The following is a 23,939-nucleotide window of genomic DNA, read 5'->3' as shown; positions in this document are numbered from 1 at the left end:
CCCTTTTCACCGTCTCCAACAAAATGGCCTGCTTGACGAAGATCAGCAATAGGGACATCGCAATAAGTCCTCTGTCCTACTACAATGCTATGACTTTTACCAAGTTTATAATGAGCATCTCAAGCTGTTCATCACACATCTTATGTAAAGGAGTGCTTTGATCAGTTAAACGCCCATGAAGTCTCTGCCACTAAAGGCCTTTCCATAACTGTACAATTTCCCCAAAACCTTCAGCTGCATAGTTATCACATCTGCAACTTTTCAATTTCGGTCCTCGGTGTGCAATCTGAAACTAACTAAATTGGAACGATTTGCTGCCACAGTTTTCAGTGCATCATCAGAAATCTCGTTGCACACGTATCGTCAATGTTTTAAGCCTTGGACAACCAGCTGACGCAATACCTAATGCTTCATTTTTCTTTTTCCAAAAATGAAAGTAAGAACTTGTCGTAAAATTGTTAGATCTTGTAACGGTTATTTTGTTGAAGGTCTATCGAAAACATCCCACACTCCCCATTATCGAAAACATCCCATCCTCCCATCACACTTGTTTATTTTCGGTTCCCCTTGCGGCTCTCCTTAATCCGATGAACAAGCTCTAATCACAGTTCTCACTTAATAATAACAGAAACGAGATATTTCAGTTCTTAAGTTCATTCTTCAGATTCTCAAGGTTAAAGCAATTTATTCCATCAGATCATGTTTCTTTCCTCTTTCTTTTACCTCAAAATAATCCAACATTCATATTAAGGAAGTTCTAACAGGCTTATAATACAAAATGCTCGATAAAATTTTATTTTCACAATGCAACCTTTTTTTCCTCATAAGACTGAAAAATATTTGTTTCCATGATGCAGTATATTTCTTTTTAGTTCTACTCTTAAATCTCAAAAGCAATATCCGACTATTTACAAAGAAATTACTCTAAAGTGGTGAGCACAAATCATTTGAGAGCACCTAATTAAACTCTCCATTTACTGCTAATAGTATGCCATGTTTGGATATTCATACTTTCTTCAACTGTTACAGAATGAAAATCAATTATCATCAAATTCCCTCAATCAGTATTTAAACATTATTGGGATATGAACATACAGCCATGTTTAAGTCAAATTTTAATACAACAAATACACCGGGTGAAGTCAAATTCGATACAAGTAAAATATATATACTCCGTGGTATTTCCCATTTACTAAGAGGTTTTATGATGTTTAATTCTAGTTTACAACAATGCCTGCTGCTCCTTGCGTAGTCTCGGAAGTCCTCCTAGTTACCGGATTCCGTGATGGCTTGGTTTCATTCACGGGTCTGATAGCAGTCAGGTTCACGAAGCAAAGATGCATTGTTGATCTGTATATCTACTACGATATGATGCTGTGACTTAAAGCAGTCCACATAGGCGAGGTCTTGAGCAGATTTGCCTTCCATTTGATTTGACTAGTGCCATAATTCCAGCAACTACACCAGCACAGAGTGCAGAGGACAACATGGTATTTGTACTTCGTCCCGCTACCCAAAGTAGATTATGATAAATTACAATCTTGAGAGATGAACTATAAACAACATTTTGGCAAATGCTGCATAGTGATAATTCTCATTCAGCTCTATTCAGAAATGGGAGTTAAAACAATACCTTGATTTATCGTGATGGTGGTCACGGTCAATCCTCCAATTAAAAGAGCTGATGCTACTGGTAGATACTGCAATTATATGTTTATATGACCAATAATCAGTCTTAACAACGTGTTACAGAAGGAAAGGAGTAAATCACCTGGTTAAATTACTGCAACATGTCAGTAGCTATTCTTCAGACAAGCAACCATTTGGTATGGATTTATGCTTTTTCATATGGTATGGATTTATGCTCATTGATACTCATTTTCTAGTCCATTTCTTTAACAAATTTACACCACACAACCACACTGGTGTGTAAAAGCATCAATATTGCCAGGGGCGGATCTAGGAGGGTGCGAGGGTGTCCACCCAAAATTCACTTTTGAGGGTTCAAAATTCACTTAATTCACTTTGAGGTTCCAAGTTTAAGTCTCAAGTAAATATTTCTATTTTTAGAACCCCCAAAGAGAAAATTTTGCATCCACCACCGAATATTGTCATAGAGATTTAACTTTGTGAAAACAGATCAGTAAGATTCATGATTCTACAAGATTCAAATTGAGAAGCCGGCTATAATCTAGTTATTTACTAAGAGATAGTCATTGCTTACACTGAGTGAGTCAAATCCATGTTTCTGGAAAGGAGAGGGGCTGCCCCTGTTAACATTATAGCGGCCACTTGTAAGGTCCACCGCATCCTGCAAGTGCATGGAAAGCATATGGAGATCTCACTTGCATCGAAAAGAGAATAAATAAGAGAGAATAATTTCATAGTAAGATTAAATCTGCAGCATGCCTGACGAATCCCATCCTGAAAATTGTTCAAGAAGTATCTTGAAACAGCACTCATCCCATCTTGTATAAGCCCTGTCATAGTCTGTTTCCCATATCTGGTACATTTTCAAAGTAAATTTAGACTACAGCATTGATTTTTCTAACCCAAAATATTCCGCCCATTACCTGACAAGGTCCCGTTTTAGAGCATGTGTTCCAGAATATTCCAGGCTGATTTCATCACCTTGATCCACCCACACTGCAATATTATAGGTGTATGAAGACTAAATAGACAGAGATTGCAAGTATGAACTTATTGAACCACAAATAGGGATGGCAATGGTGCGGTGCGGTGTGGGTGCGGTGCGGGTTTTTTCTAAACTCGCAAGTTTTAAAATCGCACCGCATCACCTTTAAACCCGCCCCACATTCATACCCGCGCATAACCGCACCGCACCGCACCGCTCCATGTTTTTATTTTTTCCTATTTTTTTTTTTGAAAAATTCGTAACTCCATTGAAAATCATTATATTTTCAAATCTACAACTAGGAAATAATAACTAATTTCTATTATATCACTTTTCACTAAAAAAATTTCATAAAGTATAACGTGTACAAGTAATGATCAAATATCATATTTTTATTAAAATGAATAGAGATGTTAAAAAAGCTACTATAAAATTATTTATTTGTAGTTTATACATGTCTTTTTAAGTATCACAAAATTTTAAGTAAAGAATACATATAATTTTAGGTATATTTACGAGAACAATACTAATTTTTAGCTTTTTTAAATTTAAACCTGCATATACCCGCAACCTACACCGCACTGCACCATTTAAAAAAAATTACTTTAACCCGCCCCGCACCGCATAACTTAAAACCCACACCGCCCCGCATAGCATAAAACCCGCACCGCACCATACCCGCACCGCCCCATTGCCATCCCTAACCACAAATGTTACACAGTTCATACTAGTCTTAAAGATTTCAAAATCTTCAGTGAACATAGAAATGCTCTCATTTGATGAAAGTGCACCCAGTCTTTGCAATTGAGAATCCAAAGACTTCCGAGCCAGATAGCTCTGCACAAGATAACGTCAGATTATAAAGGGTAAGTACCACGGAAATATCATATAAGATAATCAATATCATGTGTGTTTGAAGCATTTCAAGGACTCGTTCATCGAATGAAGAATAGATGTGGTTTCTCCAACCTGAGTAACATTTGTTCGATCTAGGCAGTCAATGCAGTTGGATCTAACAACTCCTCTCTGCTCTAATAGAATCTTCTCTTCTGTGTCTATGAGAAAGTATCTGCTCAGCTGGATTAGTGAATTTTAGCAAGAAAACACAGTATTATGGAGATTAAACATTGTCAAATTGAAGCGTCTTCTCCAGGCGAACAATGCAACTGTTTGTTCTAGTTTTATTCTTACCCTTTCTTTTCAAAATCCTCCGAGATCTGATCATATAGAAGTTGTATGTTGTCAAAGTTTGAGCCCCCACAATGGTGATGAAAGTCAAACGAAACATATCTGAGACAATGCAAAAAGAATCAAGAAGTAGTCTTGAATTTGAGTAGGCAAAGCTTCAGTTTTTAAATGCAGTGCAGTAGGCACGAAGTTGCTGAAATATTGATTGGAAAAAAGACCACATAACTATATATCACAGAACACATGATTGCTAACTGCAGAAACTTTTCATACTATTCCAATTCTATCCTTTAATCAGAATAAAGGATGGACAATCTTTCAACCAGATGTCTACTGATTTTGATAATGACTACCATATCAGAAATAACTGTGGCCAACTATTTAGTTTCGACCTCTCTCAATCTTCAAACTTAAGGCATGTGATGGAAACTGTCCTAAAATTAAGCAACGGTAGCCAACTATCAAATCCCCATCTCTCTCTCTACCTTCTAACTTTGGTCTCTATGGAACTATGGGATCGAAATGATCCTACAGCCTCAGATGGATAAAGGTTTAAAAGAGTCTATCACCTCACACTTGACAGCTTTTGGATTTCTGTTGCATAAGCTGCACTTAATAGACCCTCATCACCATGCTGCAAAAGGAGATAAATGAAAATAATCAACACATTTATAAATGTGAGAAAGTTATTAACAGAACTAGCTCCTGTAGGAGTAAACTAAAATTGCTAAGTGGCATCCCTTAAAAAACAGATTACTATGAAATATAACCGCTCTGATTATTAGGAAATGAAATAATACGTTACTGTTTTGACACAAATTTCAGCATTCGTAATGATTGTGAGATATCTTGGACTGCAATTTGGATTGTAGTAATAGATTAAAAAAGAGAAAAAAGAAAAAAACTTAGTTTCCTGATATATTCAAAAAGCTCAATAAGCATGGATTACATGTATAGTTGAGACAGATACATGTATACTTGAAAACATACTCCATAGTTGATGCTGGAAAGAAATATCCACGTTATGAACATCAAAGCAATTTTAATGAACCAAGTATCAACCGAAAAACTATATACCTTGTTTGTCAGGTCAACTGCAGTGACATCCCCGTATCTTTTCACGAGATCATGAAAATGGCGCTCCATGACTTTTGGCTGAACAAAGGAAGGCACTTTCTCATAATTCATACATTAGAAGATTTTAATTAAAAATAATTAAGAAAAAGTACATACTGTTTCCTCGTGATTGATAATATTAAGCCGTGGTTTATAGCTCAAATCAACAATTTGCTCCCACAGTAGCGGAATTGAACCTCGAATCTGCAATACAGACGAGATGGTTTCTCAGTGGCTTAGATTCTTAAAATTGTCAAAGTTTACCCTTTTCTTTGTTAGAGAAAAAGTGACATCTCAGACATACAATTCCTCCACCAACGAAACGAGGAAAACTTAAAGACAATTAGAAAATTATCACATTAGAAAAAACATGACTAATGTTCTTTCATGCATTTAAGAATATATACAGGGAAAAGTCATCGTTTCCACCTCAAACTATACACGAAAAGTCTAGCTCACACCTAAACTATCATAGTGTCCATTACACACCTAAACTATAAAAAAGTGAAACTATTTCCACCCCAAAACGTAAGAACCAGACACATGATGGGGAATGATTTACACTCGCGCCACATCATTGCCACATCATTACCACATTGATATTATGTCAATTTTTTTTTTAAAAAGTCCACGTCACCCATTGCTTCTTCTTCACCAAAATCATCTTTAAAACACCACCATTAACACCATCATCATCAAATTCAAATCTTCACCACAATAATTTTAAGAATCCATCATAAATTTCATTGTCGAAATCACCATACAACCATTCGTATCACAAAAATCACAAATAACCACCATAAAATTCAACATCCATTACTAAAATTACTATCGAAATCACAATAAAAATCACCATTGTTTCTTTGAACTTCATTGACTCACTTCTCTCTCTGTCTTCTCCATTTTCCAATTTCTTCCTCAATTGTCACCATCGTCGTCCACCACCATCGCCACCGCCATAACCACCGTCACACAATCCATTTTTTCAATTCAATTCTCATACACGTACCACTGAAGACACCCATATAAACACAACAACAAAATTACTCAGTGAGACTCCGAATTTTCTATTCACAGATTTTTCCTTTCCTTCTACATTAAACAACACACTCACACACTACTGTACGCACATACACACAGATACCATTTTTTCATCGACATCACAGACTCCAACTCCCATCAATTCACTCACAGAAACATCACACACAACAACAATTTCACACACACTCACACCAAATCGAAAGGAACAAAACACACTCACAACTCTCATAGACACTCCTCCATTTTTCTTTGTTCACTCACAGAACTGTGTGTTTTTTTCTTTGCAAACAAAAATGGGTTGTTGTGTTAGCAGTAGCAACAACAAACTATTACCTCCAACTATATCCAATTCTTCACAATAAAGTGAAGAAGAAACAGTTAAAGAATGGTGATATTGACAAAGTGGATGTTGAATTTTATGGTGGTTGTTTGTGATTTTTGTGATACTAATGGTTGTATTGTGATTCTAATAATGAAATTTATGGTGAATTCTTAAAATTATTGTGGTGAAAATTTGAGTTTGATGATGATGGTATCAATGGTGGTGTTTTAATGGTGATTTTGGTGAAGAAAAGTAATTGAAGAAGGTGAAACCTACATATTAAAATGAATAAATAAGAAAATTAAATTTTATTAATATTTTTTCAGCTGAAAAAATAAAAAAACCTTAATTTTATTAACATTTTTCAATTGAAAAAATAATTAGTCTAATTGTATATATTAAGAAGAATATTAGGAGTACTTAATGATATAATGACAAATGAAATAGTGACACATGTCTGGAAGCTGTCATTTTAAGTTTTTTTCCTTCCTCTCACGCACCTTAGGAAGGTGAATACACCTTCTCTGCCACGTCACCTTCTAAGGAGGTAATAGTTTCACTTTTTTATAGTTTGGGTGTGTAATAGGTTACTATGATAGTTTAGGTGTGACCTAGACTTTTCGTGTGTAGTATGAGGTGGAAATAATGACTTTTCCCAATATATATACTACATGTGGTGTGTGTCATTGCTAAACTACCAAAAAAAAGCTATCACACTCATTTAGACATGGATGAAACATCAAGAAATCGTTATTGCCAAATAAAATGTACGAAAACCATAGAGATGCAATTTAACTGAAAACTTATGCTTCGGAAAACATACTTGCAAAAAAGACGACCTGAAACCTTCAAACTCCAGCAATTGCTCAGTTTCAATAAAATTAGCAGTATCTCCTTCTAGATTAGCTCCTCTTCTCCACATTCGGGTTCCTATAATTAATACAATAATATTAACTTAGAAAACAATTTTGGGTTTGATTCCAATCAATGCCACATGCTTAATGCAATTATTAACTTGAAAACAAATTTGTGCTGGAGGTAAAATCATTGTCCCGTGCTTTAGAGGATAACGGATTCTTTATGTACCCATGCGTCGTGTGCATCTCCTTGAAATCAATGCTATCGTAGCTGGTGACTCTTTGAGTTTAAGATGTCCAGTCTTAAAGCTTAGTCTTGGTTAAAGAAAAAGAATTTGTACTTCCAAGAAAAGCACCCCTAGTTTGGGCGTTTATGAATTCCATATCCTTAAATCCAAGGAAACGCGGGGGGTGGGGCGAGGGGGGAGAGGATGGGATGGGAGTTGGGGAGAAGAATTTCAGGATATTCCCTTGCAACAGAGGAACGATGAATCCATCAAGCTGCACCAACAAAGAAAATGAAAGACGATTTTAGACAAGCTACATATCAAGGTCAAATACACCTGATTTTTAATAATCTAACTGCTATCAATGGAAATACTTTAATTTGTTAAATGAAAGGGACTTATTGATCATAAGAAATGTATCCCCACTATCAGAGTAAGAAGATCTTCAACAAACCTTATTTTCAATCAATTCCTCCAACAGATTTTTGTTCCAAACAAACCGTGGGTCAGCCTGAAAATAAAACCAAAAATCAAAGTGAAGAAACAATTTTACACAAATTTGATACACGATGAAAAACATTACGATATCAAAGCATAAAGGTGATAGGAACATAGTTGTTAATAGGGGTGATGCCCAAAAATTGATACAATCCAAATTGCCTCTGGACCTTTGGATGGGATAATTATGATATTCGAGGTGCTTGACGACTTCTTAGTTCTATTAAAAGATGCCACATGAATGAAGATTACCATTAAGGAGGGTCTAAGGACTTTGAAAAGGTCGAAGGAGTGCAAGACAGTGCTAAAAGACCCCCTTAGAAGGGATGTGTGCCTTATCTGCCTTGGAGGTGCGCTAAACCTGCTCTAGCGGATCAAGAGCAGATCAAAACAGCCTCATCCGCTCTAGAAATGCCCTTGACATACGCCACATCTGCCCCAAAGATGCTAGAGCGGGCTGCCTTTGTTTTATTAATACAAATAGGCACTATTGAGCCCATTGTAATAAATCATCCCTAGACTATAAATAGATTAGCTTAGGTCTTTATTTCACTAGTTTTGTTTTGATAATGAAGATATGAAAACTCTTGAGAGAGTGAGTGATAGCTTGGAAAAACTTTTGTTGACCTTTGTTTAGAAATAGTGGTTGTAAGGGCGGTTCGATTCCCTTGTGGTCAAGGTAAGAGATTACGTGCTCATGGATAATTGATTTGAGGGTTTTTGAGTTTAATATATGCATTAGTTCCTATTTCTTTCAATCTTCTTGTGTCAATCTATCTATCAACTATTATCCCTTTACTTTCCGTATTTCAATTTCATCATTTCTTTAGTGTTTGTATTCATTTCTTAGCTTCTGTAGTTTGATCTCCATCATTTGGTATCCGAACCAAGCTTGATTTTATTCCCACGAAGTCAAACTTGGGTCTAGTTGTCTGGAGATCGAAAATCGCAAAAAAAAATTACTATTCACGTTTTTAGGGTTGGGTCAAAATTTGAGTCTATAGTTTTAGTGTTTTCTTAAGTTTCTAGTGTTAGAATTTTGTTCCCTAACACTATAGGAGTCTAGAATTTGAGCTAAACCAGAGCTATATTGAAGATTCTACCGTTGATGAAAGCTTGAGTTGAAAAAAAGAAAGTGTGTTGAAAATTTAAAAATTTTGGTGAAGAATTTGAGCTAATTGATGTTTGGAATGAGTTTAGAAGGTGCTTAGGTTCAAAATTTCGACTCTTCCAATCTAAGGTGAAGAAGTTGAAAAGTTGGTGTTTTTGGAGAAATTGTTATCTTCAAGGTTAATTTTCAACTAAAAGTGGTTGTTTGATCCATAAAGGAGAAAGAGAAAGAGTGAAAGTGTTAGTACAATAGCATCTTCAAAGGTACCATGAATATTCCAACAGAAGAGGACAAGGGAAGACCACTAGAGGAGCAAAAATGTCATTCCAAGTGAGCTGGGCGGCTGATCTGCGCCCCATCTGCCCTTGGTCTGCGTTGGAGCTGCTGCAGCAGCCCAACAGCAGATCAAACCAGTGCCATATGCGCTTGGTGTGCCCTTGAGATGGGCTCGCAGGTCAAAACAGCTCCTCTTGCGTTCGGCATGCGTTTGGGGTGCTCCCAAGCTGTTTTGGTGGATCAAAAACATATTTCAAAGCTTCTAAATTCCCTTTATGCTCAGGTTTGATTCATCTAGTTTGATTTCTTGATTCTTGATCCTCTCTTCTTTGATTCTAAACATTAGTTAACAACTAGTTATCAACCTACTTAGTTGTGATTAGTGCTTGAGTCCGTTTCTTTCTTCGTCTTATTTCTTTTGAGCTTTTCTAGTTTTTAATTCGTCGTAGCTTCTTGACTAAAGTATGTACATATTTTCTTTGAGTCGTTTCTAACAAGAATCCACTCCGGCCACAAGTAGAGATTAACACCTTATGTACCACCAGAGTATAAGCAACTTTCAACATTTGTCAATCCAATTGTGAGGTCTACATAGGTGAGAACTCTTACGAGTGTGGTGAGGAGATTTTACTACTAATCTTGTTTGTTCATTTTGTAGGAACAAAGAGTTTTAAGAAAGTATGTCTTCGGTAGCCTCGGATACATGTAACTACGACATAGGAGACTATGATTGTGGTGAACAAAGATATGACTATGATGATGATGGAGAATGGAGGCTATGAATATAGCCATGATCAAGAGTTGTGTGAGAATAAGGGCTACTATTCCGAAGGAGAATATAAGATGAATGATGATCCAAGTTCCTATAGCGAGTATGGAGATGATGAAGAACCTTGTGATGGTTCTTATGAGGAGAAGGGGCATGTGCGGAGTATTACATTTCCCACTCCGAGCATGAAGATGATTTAGAGTATAACCTTCCTTCTTATGCACCTTCTAATGGTTATGGTGAGAGTGCACATGTGAGTTATGAAGATTCATATTCCTCATCTTGTGCACTTCTTATCAAGGTCGAATTGGTGTAATTGGTTACACTACCTATAGTAGAGGTCGCCCCATGGGAAGAAAAGAGTGTGCATCTCCAAAGCCTAAAGATACAATATCCCATCCTTCTTGTTCTAAGTGCCCAAATGTTTGAAGATGAAAACCAAGGTAGATCTGGGGGGTATAGTAGGAGTCATGATATTCCTACTCTTCCTATCTTTAAAAGAGAGTCGGATCTCGAAGATTATCTTGAATGGGAATGGAAGTGTGAAAGGATCTTCAAGGATTATGATATAAGCGAAGTCGAACAAGCTACATATGTCCTTAAACACATTCAAGGGCCGATATCGAGATGGTGGAAACTTATGAGAAAGTTCAGCCAAACATGGAGTGCCTTGAAAGAGTTCATGAGGAATACCCATGTACCAAAGAGGTATACGAAGCTTTACAATGTTGATCCAAGAAGAAACATTTGCTCAGTAAAGATAAATAATTGTGGGGTTCCGGGATGTATCCTTGTGTTTGATGATTGGTGTTATGGAAACTACACCACTCCTTCTATGGTTGACTATCTAGGGATACCTCGAGAGTCCTTGCTTTTCCCATACATCTTGGAAGGCTAAAGAGTTTCCGATAGAGTGAAGGTTTCCTTCACCCAGGTGGGTACTATGAGGAGGTTTGGTGAGACATCCTTCCCTTGGAATATGGACATTTATGCTTAGGTGTCAATTGGTTTGCACGACATAGAGTTTCAAATGAGCAAAATTGGCCTAAGATTGTAATGGACCACTGGGGAAATTATCTCTTTCCACCTATCCTTCCCAAATTGCAAAGAAATGTGACCACTTACTCCAAGTTTCATGAAAGTGAAAGAAAAGATTGAGAGGAGTGGGAATACAAGGTGGCAATCCAAGAGAGGAAAAGGGAGAGGTTGAGAAGAATAAAGTGAGGGGGTTGTTGCCACCAACCCAATCTAACTTTGTTTGTCCTTCTCTTAGTAAGGACATGTGTGTAGGTACCAATATGGCAAGCTGAGGAGAACATATACCAAAAAAAGAAAAGATACTACCTTTGAAGATTTGATGAGGGAAATCTTAGATGCTTCTAAAGCTTGTAAAGGACCTTCACCCCAAGGTAAAGAAGAATCTTCTTAAGAACTTCAAGGTAACATTGTTAACTCTTGCACTTTAGTAAATGTGAAATGATCATTGTGAGGCTAGTAGCCAATTGAGTGTAAGTGATAGCTTGCCTACTTGTGAGTCTGATGATTCTTCACCACTTATTGATGGTGTACATGTTGAGAGTGTGGATACACTAGTTGATCCTATTGATGACCGAATTGACTCTTCTTGTAAGATCAATTTGTGTTCACCTAGCGTTGAAGCCATTGTGTTAAATGATAGTACACTGTCTAGTGGAAATTGTGTTGATCAACTAGTGTGTGAAATTAGCCCACTACTTGAGGATGTTTGTGATGTGATTAATGAACCTCAAGTGAGTGAAGGTGTTGAAAATGTTGGTCAATTAAATATGCGTGATGCTTTGAGCATACCCCTTGATGAAGATCCTATTGTTTGTTTGGCTCATAGAAATGACCTTGTGTTTGAAACTTCTTTGAAACTTGATAGCTGTCTTTTCGAGGGTGAGCTTACGTGTTCTAATTCCATCTCATGGACTGATCCTTCTCTCTTTAAGTATAATATCTTGTTTGAAGATGATGAAATCACTCATGGTGAATTGATTACCTAGTGTAGATCATGTTGATAATGTAGTCCTTCTCGAGGGCTATACTCTATTTAACAACCCACTTTGGTGTGATGACATTCCTCCAAAGGATGGAAATCTCTTCTTGGAAGATGAGAGTACTCTTTTGAAAAGGAATGATCAATTAGGTATTGATAACTTTGATTTACTTGAATGTTTGAGAAACTCAATTAGTGGTTGTTTTTGTGAAAATGATTTTGGGTGTGATCCTTTGTATGACACCCCACCCTTGTTTGATAAATATGGGGATGAATTGCTTGATACTTGTGGTAACTTAAGTCATGATCCCTTTGATGTTAGTGGTGGTATGTGTCTACTTGAGGATTCTTCCCTTGAAAGAGAAAGTGTTAATTGTTTAGAAATTGTTCCTTCTTTGTGTTCCTCTATTGATGATAGTACTCATGGTGATGAACTTGAATCTAATAGTGAGTATATGCATGAGGACACTTTAGTTGAAGTTAATTTGTGTGATACCTTTCTCCACCCTCTATTTGCTTATGAAATTGTCAATGGTCATATAGAGGGTAAATCTAATTGTGAAGATGACCTTTGGGGAAAGCGAGTATTGCCTTGACCCATGTTCTTGGCTACTTGTCCCCTTTGAACCCGGTGACCTATTGGAAGGTGGTGATGTTTATACACCCAACTTGGTGCTTGGTCAAGATAACAAGCGAAATTTGATTTGAGGATATTTGTATCCTTCCCAATGATGGAAAGTCTTTCTTGGGGATTTACAATCCACTTGATAGACCCAAACCCAAGTTGTGCATAGGAGGCATTTCCAACAAAGATGAGTGCTCTGTAAAGAAGGGGAGTAAAGAAAAGATCCAAGAGAGTTCAACATTGTGTGTTTCTATTCTTGACCAAGGTACCGGTTTCTTCTTGAAAACACTTTGGATGAATTCCATTTATGTGATACCCTTCTTTGTGATGTATAATCCTATTTGGTATTTATCGTTCATCCGGAACAATGCAGCAGGAAGAGCCTTTGTCGGGAAGCAAAACACCCGGCAGAGTAGTTCAAAATCTGACAGTGCAATGTGTTGTCCCATAGCTACATTGATACGAGAGGTGAAACTAATCCAGCATGACATATGGCAACTAAATGTGATAAGAGTGGTCAGATATGAGAACCCAATTCAGCTTTTGGTATAGCTGTAGGCTAGCATCATGTCAGATCACTGCAAAATAGCCTGACTTCACATGTCGGATCAAGTATATCTTAAGCGGTTCTTGATCACTGACTTCAATCAAAATGTGCCAACCAACCGCGACGAAAAGGGAGATACAATAGCCTGATTGCAATATTTATTCTTCCATAAGAGTTCATTGAGCCTTAACCTTCAGCAACCTCCAAATATCAACCGAAACCAAGGAACTTTGGGATTAGATAAGAAAGCAAACAGCGAATCGTAATAGCCTTAAAATTCTTTGTATTTCATACACACACACACATGAAAAAAGAAGGAAGGATTCCCAGGTGCTTCATAAAACATTTTTGATACAATAAAACACATCATGTGAGGTGTGCATGCAATTGTCTAAATAGGTCACAAGTCTACTTTCTTTCTTTTTCCTTTCTCTTCAATGGGTTTGGTACTCAATTAACGCACTAAGCAGGTCATCTTATCAGTGTGAATCCTTCATAAGTAGGTCAGAAAACTTGCAGCTGCCAGAATGCGATCACATGCCAGTTGGAAGCAATAATATCATAACATTCTACAAATTAAACGTTATGAATTAGTTCAAAAATAGTTAGTAGACAAACCTGTTTCCAAACTGGTTTACTCATCCACCCTTTTGCCAAGTTGCATCTTCTCTGCAAGCTGGCAAATATATTTAGATTTCTTGAAACTAAAAGAATTGGCAACGAGCGAAGGCTAGGAAATGACTGAACCAAAAATAGGTGTAATAACACAGAGTGAACATACTTCACTGTTATATCTGTTTCATAGGAATAATACAAGCCTGGAGTTGATTCCACCATTCTCAACAAATTCATGAAGTAAGCTTCATCTCTTTTCTGCCAGCACAAAGAAAAGGAGAAAACGAAATGAGCTTCATCTCTTTTCTTCCAGCGCAAGAAAAGCAAAAGAGAACAGGGAAAAGAGTAAAAGAGAAACATTATTAAAACAAAAAGGGGCGCCCACTGCGCTAAAGATCCTGCTATGTGCGGACTGTGCGGAGTCCAGGGAAGGGTCGGACCACAAAAAATATACAATAGAAACATTATCCAAAGAAAAAAGTATTTTAAGTTGGCTATTATGATACGAGACCATACTTCTTGACGTGTTAGATGCCTTGAGGCCTCCTCATTGCAGGAAAGAAACTTCATGGACATCACAAGGAAAACAGGAAAACCAAGATAGTTTCCCACTTCTTTCCGGGATGTTATTAACAATATATGTGATCCTACAAAAGAAGAAATTAGAAGCATGTAAATAAATCTTGACAGAAATTGAGTTAAATTATGATATTATCCTTTTTTTAGTGGACCGTAATTATGACTTACAGCTTCACTTTCCGATAATTACCTCCTATAGCCTAGACATGTGCTTAAGTTTTTCTTAATTACTTTCTGTAGCCTACACGCTTCTAATTGTCGTATTTTTGAAAAAAAAAGTACACCAACGGCACACGCGTTCGTAGTTGTTGCTTCGATGGTTGATGCACCGACATTGAATGGGTTTGTTGTCTCCCAGTGTCGGTTTCGATGTGAGTTTGTTGCTTCGATGGTTGGTGCACCGACATTGAATGGGTTTGTTGTCTCCCAGTGTCAGTTTCGATGTGAGTTTTGACAGAGAAAAGAGGGACTGGCTTGTGAGTTGTTTGAACAGAGAAAGAAAGATAAAAAATGATGAAGAAGGAGGTAGAGATGGAGGGTGGTGACAGGAGCTATTGTGGTGGTTGAAGGTTTTGTTCCAGAGGTGGTTGGAGGTTGTATTCCAGATGGTCAGATAGATTTGGAAAATGACGTGCTCATCGGTAAGATCAAAAAAACGACATGGCTAAAACTCCGGCCAGATCTGAAAAAACTACATTGTTTGTATTTGTATTTGTAAAGAACTGTTGTATTTGTATTTGTAGTTAAATATAATTTCTATTTTTTAATAATTGAAAAGCAACAATTGATTTTCTTTATACGAATACTTGTTTGTATTTATTGATACAAATAAATACAATTCAAATTTTTATACAAATGCATATTGTATTTGTATTTGTAAAATCATTTGTTTCATTTGTTTGTAATTGTATTTGTATCAAGTGCTATTTGTTTATATACAAATACAACTGATAATTTTGACATACAAATACAAATAGTTACATTTGTATCAAATGATACATTACATATTTGTATATTTTAGAATCAAGAAAATATAATTAATGTATTTATATGTTTGTATAATATTCACGGCTAAAACTATCCAAATACAAATGATAAATCTGTATGAAATATACTATTTGATACCAAAAAAATATAAAATATATAATACTATTAAAAAACGAGAGAGAGATCAGAAAATTTGGCGCCTAAAAAGTTAATTTATTTAAGTTTTATATGAATACAGACGACTAAGTAAAATTGAATACAGTGGTGATTGTATTGAACACAGTGGCTATAAATTGTAATATTGTAAAATGTGGCTATGGAAGCTGAGTTTTCTGCTAAACTGTCGCTATTTCTGAAACTTAACACTCCAACAATTTACAACCTAAGTCTAAATAAGTTGACATTCAAGGAAGACCTAAACAGCTAGATTAACAACATTACTTTTTATGGATGCAGTTATAAATATGGATTTGATGAAAAATTTACATGTCAATTCCTACGTTGCTGTAAACAATTGGGCATGCATAACCAAACATATGATAAAGGGTTTGATAGCAAAGGGAAGTACTATAGTCTCAGATATAGAGGTCCAGCAAAACAACAGCCAGTAGAAGGAATTAAAGCCCAAAAAGTGGTGGCAAGGCAGAAGCTTAATATCAAGGCAGGCACGAAGTGTTAGGGAAAAATAAAGGAGAAATGGAACTTAGGAATTGAAACTGAACTAATATAACCACAAAACATGGAATCCTTTAAAAGTTGTGAAATGGCTTGATCTTTCACAATAAGCTGCTTCACCAACTATAGACACTTGATAGAGTAACTAAATATTTATGACCATGTTTCATGTTTGTATTTAAACTTAAATGTTATTCAACTGTTCCGTATCAATCTGTGTCATGAATCCAAATAAAACTTATCAGAAAAAGCAAACATAGGGTGATGCTATTAGTCTGAGATACTATGCGCAGATTTTGGCAGGTTGCTCCATCAGAAGAAAATGGGTTAAGCAAAATTCTTAAAATATTTAACTGCTGATATGCAAAGAACTGGCCTGATCACATTTTCACCAGATAGTGAAACCCACCCACCCAAGCTATTTACACTTCAGCAACTTTAAAAGGAAAGCTGAAAAATATTGAATTTTAGCAAGTTTAAAATTGTTTGTGTTTGCTATAACAAAAATATTCAAACCGTCAATAAGATTACATCCCATCCATCAACTACTTTCAGCTTATTAAGCTGTCCCAAAGTGGTTGAGGAATCACTTGCTTGTATCCTTATATGGTTTTGTAGATCCTCAGCTCATAAACTAGCTTTTGGGGTTGAATTAGGCCCCAAATCCATTTCTTAATATGGTATCAGAGTCGGACCTGTTCCTGTTTTCATGTGTGGCAATGTTGGGCCCTATTGTTATGTTATCCACACACCAATTAGTAGGGACCTGTGGGGGTGTTAAGTTGTTGCCCATTTATTGAGGGAGGGTTGTTTGTCTCCTTATATAGTCTTGGATAATCTTTGACTCATGAGCTAGCTTTTGAGGTTGAGTTAGGTCCAAGATCCATTTTTTAACCCAGCTTATTCATCATTGTATTCAAATCACCGGAGATACATCGATTTAACCACATTGATATGCAACTACTATCAATTACAAAAAGAATGGCAAAGTTTGGACTACGACACATAATTTCAGACTGAATTTATGTGTTGTAGTTCAGATGGCCAGGTGAGGAGGTGCGAGAAGTTGATGGTGATAGATTTGAGGAGAGGTAAAGGTAGAATGAGGAAGAATTGGAGAGAGATGATTAGACAAGACATGAAAATCTTCAGCTCACCCATCTAATTAATCAATATCAGTCTGATGAATGTAAGTAGATGAATTAGCAAAAGAATCCAAAATTTAGAAATGTAAATGCTATTATTAGTTGATGTTGCGTGAAACTATGTGAGGATTTTTCTTGGTTGTTGCACTAGAAGAACAAATAACTTTGGGTTATTTGAAGTTCTTAGGGATAGTTAACTGCTGATATGTAAAGCAGCAAAGCCCATTAGCCCAAGCACATTAATTCTTGCCTCCATTACAGTATATAGCGAACTCTTCCTAGGTGAGCAGTGAGCTTAGCAGAGCATATCCAGTATCATGCCCAGATAAAGAAAGAGAGTTAGTAGTGGATTCATATAGTCGATGCTAACTATTTAGAATTGAGATATAGTTGATTGATAGTGAAATATCTACTGCTTTGTTTACCCTAAAGAGATACAGTGGAATTTATAAGTGTGGTTTAAGGACAGGTAGATTAGTTGGACATGATAATGAATATATAATGAAATAGATTGCAACAATCAAATGGTAAATAATTAATAGATAAATAATAAAAGTGTCAAAGTATGAAATCCTGAATAAGGGTCCTGCAAGGCCGCCCTGAAAGAGAGATCAGCACCCTAGAACAATGCAAGCTAAATGGCCTTGAATACAAAGAGCTTTTGCTGTAATAATTGTAGAATAGTGAGCATGCAATGGTCACAACAAATGATAATGAGAACTATTTATATCTAAACACTAGGGTTAACTGTTTCTTTTATCTCCAACCAACGGCCGGGAGGGATCTCAGAATCCCACATAACAGCTGGTTTGGTTAAGAGCTCTTGGTCGGGACAATTCCCTGTACCCAGTATCGTGTCTCCGGAGCTAGACGGACTTACACCGGCCTTGGATGTTGTTATACCTAATCCATATGCTAATTCAAGTCCGGTCTTCCATGTGTTGATCCCTGATTTAATTACTTGTTGATCCTGGGTTTTATCCTATACATGCCTCTAGCTATTGAACACTTCATCAAATTTAAAAGGAAAAAAAAGATATTGAATATTTGCAACTCTAGAACTATTTGCAAAAGCAAAATTCAATATCCATACAACCCATAGTTTACAAGCCATGCCTATCAACTACCTTCAGCTTATTCATAGCATTCAAATTACTGGACTTCCATTTATTCACTAACAAGCAAGTATTCCCTCCGTTTACTTTACTTGTCATTTCACTTATAGAGAGTCAAACAGTATAAACTTTGACCAACATTTTAAGATGTAGTTTTTCACCTTATTATTATGAGAAAGATTGTAGCCTATTAGTATTTATCGTATAGTTTTCCAACATCTAAATTTTAAATTTTAAATATAGAACCAATCTAATTCAACTTAACTGCAAAGATTAGTCAAATTGACTCTCGTGAAGCAAAATGTGACAAGTAAAAGTGAACGGGGGTTAGTATATGATGAAGATTCATTTCAGTTGATTACCTGCCAACAACCTAATTGTTCCAGCAACTCCATAAATTGTAGAAACTTTGGAAGGATTTCCAAAGCTAATATCACCTGAAAAAATGCATGAGCAAAAAGAGCACCCTTAAATACGCTCCTAAAAAATCATCACATTTTTTACTCATTTGTAACTTCTAATTAGGGGTGTACATAGGTCAGGTTGGTTCGGTTTTCATTAAAATATAACCAAACCAATAACGTCGGTTTTCTAAATCTATAAACCAAATCAAACCAATATACAATCGATTTTTTTATTTTGGTTTTAGTCGGGTTTTTTCAGTTTTTCGATTTTTTGTTTTTTTCGATTTTTTTATAATTATTATGTGATTGAAGAAAAAATTAAATGTTTTCACTAAAAATATAAAAAAACAATGGTCATAGAGTAGTTTCAATAAAAATTAAGTTGGCAAATTACTAAGACGTCTAAACTACTATCTCTCAAAGTAATATTATGTGGATACTCAGTGGTTCAATTTCTAAGTCACTAGTCATAGTAGCTTGTATGAAAATTTCCTTCACATAAAATGTGAGCATACAAAAGAATGAAGAATTGGAGACAACTTATTAAAAGCTTAACTCCATAAAATAATTAACTATAACATAATTCCATAAGAAAAAAGAAAAACGACCCAAATTACAACTAGATGGATAAGGAGAATGAGAAGAGTAAGATGAGGAAATAATGAGAACTCTCTAAAAACTTGGAAAGTAAAATGTAAAGTGAAGCAATTGAAGAGTTTTAGTTTTTTATATTAAAATTGAACTTTGTATTAATTTGTTACTAATGGACAAATATTATAATTAAAGGCCAAGAATATATATCTATTTTCTGAATATAAAAAAGTAATAAAAGTAATTAGAAAGTAGATAATAAGTAATTTTTTTTACGTATAAGAAATTAAAATTATTTATGTATTATGTCGGTTCGGTTTGGGTTCGGTTTGATTTTATTTTTGCTAATACCAAACCAAACCATAAGTCGGTTTTTTTCCTCGGTTTGGTTTGACTTATCGGTTCGGTTTGTACACCCTTACTTCTAATATATCAAGAAAAGACAATTATTTGTTTTCATTTTTTTACCTTTTGCGTTAATTATATGTTCTTCGAATCATTTTCTAATACCTAATAGTACTAAACACTAATTCATAGGAATAGCATGGTAAAATAACCATGTCAATTAAAAATAGGAAAAATCATCGTTTCCACCTCAAACTATACATGAAAAGTCTAGGTCATATTTGAACTATTATAGTGTCCTATTACACACCTAAACTATTAAAAAGTGAAACTATTTCCACCCCAAAACGCAAGAACCAGTCACATGATGGAGAGTGATTTACACTCGCGCCACATCATCATGTCATTACCACATCATATATTATGTTTTTTTTTTTTGAAAAAGTCCACGTCACCCATTGTTTCTTCTTCACCAAAATCACCATTAAAACACCGCCATTAACACCATCATCATCAAACTCAAATCTTCACCACAATAATTTTAAGAATCCATCATAAATTTCATTATCGAAATCACAATACAACCATTATTATCACAAAAATTACAAACAACCACCATAGATTTGAGCTCAATGAACAACAACACTTCTTTCACTTTCTCCAAATTCTTATCTCATGTAAACAAAAAAACCCAATACTCAAAATTTGACTTTTTAAAAAAAATAAATTAATAGTGTTGTATTTATGATTTTTTTTTTGGATTTTTTTTTTTTGCAGGTTCTTGCTTTCTTGAATTCGATAATGTTATTGAATCAGATGAACCAAGTGGTTGTGATTGCAAGTGGGTATAATTCATGTGATTACGTATTTGATTCTTCTACTTCTTCAATGCAAAGGGCTGAGTGTTTGTTGGAGAAATTGGAGGATTTTGTGGATAAAGATAGTCTTTGAGTCCAGAAGAATCTGTTGATATATGGTGTTGGATTTTCCTTATTTTCTGGTTCACATTCTATGGCTTTGTGTTGTATTCTCAATCATAAACAACCTAATACCCAAAATTTATGGTGGATATAGTTGGAGGTAGTAGTTTGTTGTTGCTACTGCTAACATAACAACTCATTTTTGTTAGCAAAGAAAAAATGAACAGTTACTTCATTGTGTAACGGTGGTTATGGTGGCGGCGATGGTGGTGTGGTGACAATTGGGGAAGAAATTGGAAAATGAAAAAGACTGAGTTTGATGAAGAAATTGTATTGTGATTCCGATAATGAAATTTATGGCAGATTTTTAAAATTATTGTGGTGAAGATTTGAGTTTGATGATAATGGTGTCAATAGTAGTGTTTTAATGGTGATTTTGGTGAAGAAGCAGCAATTGAAAAAAGCGAGACCCATATATTAAAATGAATAAATAAGAAAATTTAATTTTATTAATATTTTTTTAGTTGAAAAAGAAATTATTAAGATTTTTTCAATTAAAAAAATAATTAATCTAATTGTATATATTAAGAAGAATATTAGGAGTATTTAATAATATAATAACAAATGAAATAGTGATATGTGTATGGAAGCTGTCAGTTTAAGATTTTTTTTCCAACTCTTTAGGAAGGTGAATACACCTTCTACGCCACGTCACCTTCTAAAGAGTTAAAGTTGTATTTTTTTATAGTTTAGGTGTATAATAGGTCATTAAGATAGTTTAGGTGTGACCTAGATTAGACTTTTTGTGTATAATTTGAGGTGAAAATGATAATTTTTTCTTAAAAATATGACAATTAAAAATAAACATAAGAAGTATAAAATATATCAAAATATACACATGCTACGTGAAAAGTTGAAATGAAACAGCAATAAAAAAAAAGGAAAGAGTTTGAAACTGACTAAAAACGTAAGACAGACAACTAAATTGAATGGAGGAAGTACTCATAAATAAATAGAAAAATAATTGAGTTAAAGTGCAATTCACCGTTGAGTTTCTCGATATTCCCATCGAAGCGGCTAATGGAGAAGCCATCAGTGGGAGATTCAGGTGATCGGATAACAAATTTGTCTTGGAATTCATATAATTCCAATTGGGTATATAGTTTGAAATGCTCGGTTGTTGAATTTGCTGAGATTTCCATTATGTTAAATTTTTGGGATAAATTTGATGAGTCTTCAACAGATATAATGAAAGAGGGTTATGGAATTAAGAAAAGGTATAAATGATTTGTTGAATGATTGATTTGAAGACTGGAATGTCTGGAACCAACGTGGATTGGTTAAATATGACAAATGTTTCAGTTAAAATTAAACAAAAAATTTTCTCCTACTTTTTTTTTCTTTTTTCTTTTAGGTTTGGCCCAAATAATCGGGACTTTTTAAAAGAATATATTCTTAAGTTTGCATTATTTTCTCCGTTTCATTTTACTTATTCCAAATTGGAATGACATAGCTATTAAGACTGGAATGTCTTAATAAATAAAAAAAGATAAGTAAAATAGGACATTAAATTAAAAAATTTGGGATGGATAAAATGAGACCGAGAAAGTAGTCTCTAAACCTTTTTGGTTTGTCGACTAGAGCAAATTACAGGTTGTTTGGATGGTAGTTTTCCGTGGAATGATATGGTTACCGAGGAAACTATGTTTGGTTTTTAAAAGGCATGGTATGGTATGATACGATAATCTTTCATCATTTGGGAACCATGAAATTGCCCAATTTTTACAACTACCGATTTGGTGGTATTTTTTAATTTCTTTTTTTAATTATGCCTTCACATAATATTATCTAATTCTATTTTACCCTTTCCCTCGTGTTACTTACAACCTTAATATGCTATAATTTTTACCACAACAAACTTCTTTGCGTTATTCTAGCTTGTTCTCCTCTGGATTCTTCCTTCTTTCGCTTCAATTTCTTCTTCTGCTGCTTCTGGTGTGGTTTTTATTGCTAAGAAGGAGCATGTATTTGGCAAGAATGTATTTGCCACTAAGGCTCAGATTTGTGATAATGGTCGAGTTCATGATCTCGTGATTGAATGTGATACCATTCATGTGAAGTGTCTGCATTCATGTGAATTACCCTTTCACTTATCTTCGATTAAGTGGATTCAAATAGCATATAGTAGTAAAGCATGGTTAAGTTTTTCAAAAACGTTTTTGGATGGAGAAGTGCCTTGAGGAGGTTTTTGAACCAAAGAATCTTTTTAAAAGGGGCAGCCCGGTACAAAGTTACCGCTGCGCCCGTGTCCAGGGAAGGAACGGGGCCACAAGAATCTATTGTACGATGACCTTGCTGTCGAAAGATGTTTATTCTTCAAAAATTCTAAGAAATAAGTCTTCCCGAGTGAAGGGAATGCAATCAATAATTTTATTTAATATATTGTTCTGTTAAATTAATCAAATTAATCAGTTACAAGCATAAATCTAGTTTTAAATGGGAACTTTGAAATGAATACCTAGACTGAATTTACTAAACCATACAGCTATTCCCTTCTTTTCAATGAGACTAGAGGAGCATGGCTCGTGAAAGTACGGGCCCAACATTAAGATATTTATTTATTTTTTCAATCTTGATATATTTAAATAAAAAATTTTAATAAAAGGATTGTATATGTTTTCTAGGATTCATCCGGAATCTAGCATGAGTTCAACATATGTTATTTTAATATGATTTTAGATAATTTAAGTTGTTAACTATTGTAATTTATAATATTTTTTATGTAATTTTCAAATTAATATACGTTACTTTTCTTGTCCAAATTTTTGTGGCATTGATAGTCAATAGTATTTTAAAAATAATTTAAGTTTTTAATTATTGTGATTTATAATATTTTTCTTCTTTTCCAATTTTAGTGACATTAATATAATTTTAAGAGTCAACCAAATATTTTATATCTTTTAAATTTTTTAAGTTGTTAATTATTGTGATTTATAGTATTTCTCATTGAATTTTTTTGAAATATATAATATATTAAATTATTTTTAGATATTTTAAGTTGTTAACTATTGTAATTTATAATACTTTTTATGTAATTTTTGAATAATATATGCTACTCTCTTTGTCCAGAGTTTTGTGTCGACGATAGCCAATTATATTTTTTAAAATAATTTAAATTTTTTATCATTGTGATTTATAATGTTTTTTCTATTTCAACTTATGTGACACAATGCTTAAATGACCATAATGATTAATTAGGGGTGATATAGTAAAATGTAATTATTATTATTTATTATTTATTATTTTTATTATGTGTATGTGTTGATTCAAGAAG

The 23,939-nt window shown here is 34.6% G+C and overlaps 1 protein-coding gene across 1 annotated transcript; it reads right to left on the bottom strand.

The window, feature by feature from the left end:
- Positions 1–1,023: 1,023 nt before the first annotated feature.
- On the bottom strand, positions 1,024–22,005 carry LOC107845996 (phosphoinositide phosphatase SAC8). The gene is made up of 20 exons (XM_016690523.2): positions 21,651–22,005; positions 18,708–18,782; positions 14,361–14,491; positions 14,011–14,102; positions 13,848–13,905; positions 7,841–7,897; positions 7,627–7,660; positions 7,389–7,469; positions 7,126–7,232; positions 5,057–5,143; positions 4,901–4,978; positions 4,393–4,457; positions 3,827–3,925; positions 3,605–3,704; positions 3,364–3,472; positions 2,574–2,646; positions 2,410–2,503; positions 2,225–2,311; positions 1,634–1,700; positions 1,024–1,509 (listed from the first exon to the last, which is right to left on the bottom strand). Exons 1-20 carry the CDS (start codon positions 21,805–21,807, stop codon positions 1,382–1,384), a joined length of 1,779 nt encoding a protein of 592 aa, XP_016546009.1. The 5' UTR covers positions 21,808–22,005; the 3' UTR covers positions 1,024–1,381.
- Positions 22,006–23,939: the final 1,934 nt, after the last annotated feature.

Source organism: Capsicum annuum, chromosome 10 (assembly GCF_002878395.1).
Source record: "Capsicum annuum cultivar UCD-10X-F1 chromosome 10, UCD10Xv1.1, whole genome shotgun sequence".
Lineage (NCBI taxonomy): Eukaryota > Viridiplantae > Streptophyta > Magnoliopsida > Solanales > Solanaceae > Capsicum > Capsicum annuum.
The sequence above is the reverse complement of the archived record's forward strand: the minus strand, read 5'-3'. Positions and strand labels throughout refer to the sequence as shown.

Bases quoted from the DNA above. Each gene is read 5' to 3' on its own strand.
- LOC107845996 (XM_016690523.2), bottom strand. From the start codon at position 21,807: ATGGAAATCTCAGCAAATTCAACAACCGAGCATTTCAAACTATATACC. The intron at 14,492-18,707 runs GTAATCAACTGA...CTTCTTTTGTAG, and splicing joins AACAATTAGGTTGTTGGCAG to GATCACATATATTGTTAATA. The intron at 7,470-7,626 runs ATATCCTGAAAT...AACCAAGACTAA, and splicing joins CGTTCCTCTGTTGCAAGGGA to GCTTTAAGACTGGACATCTT.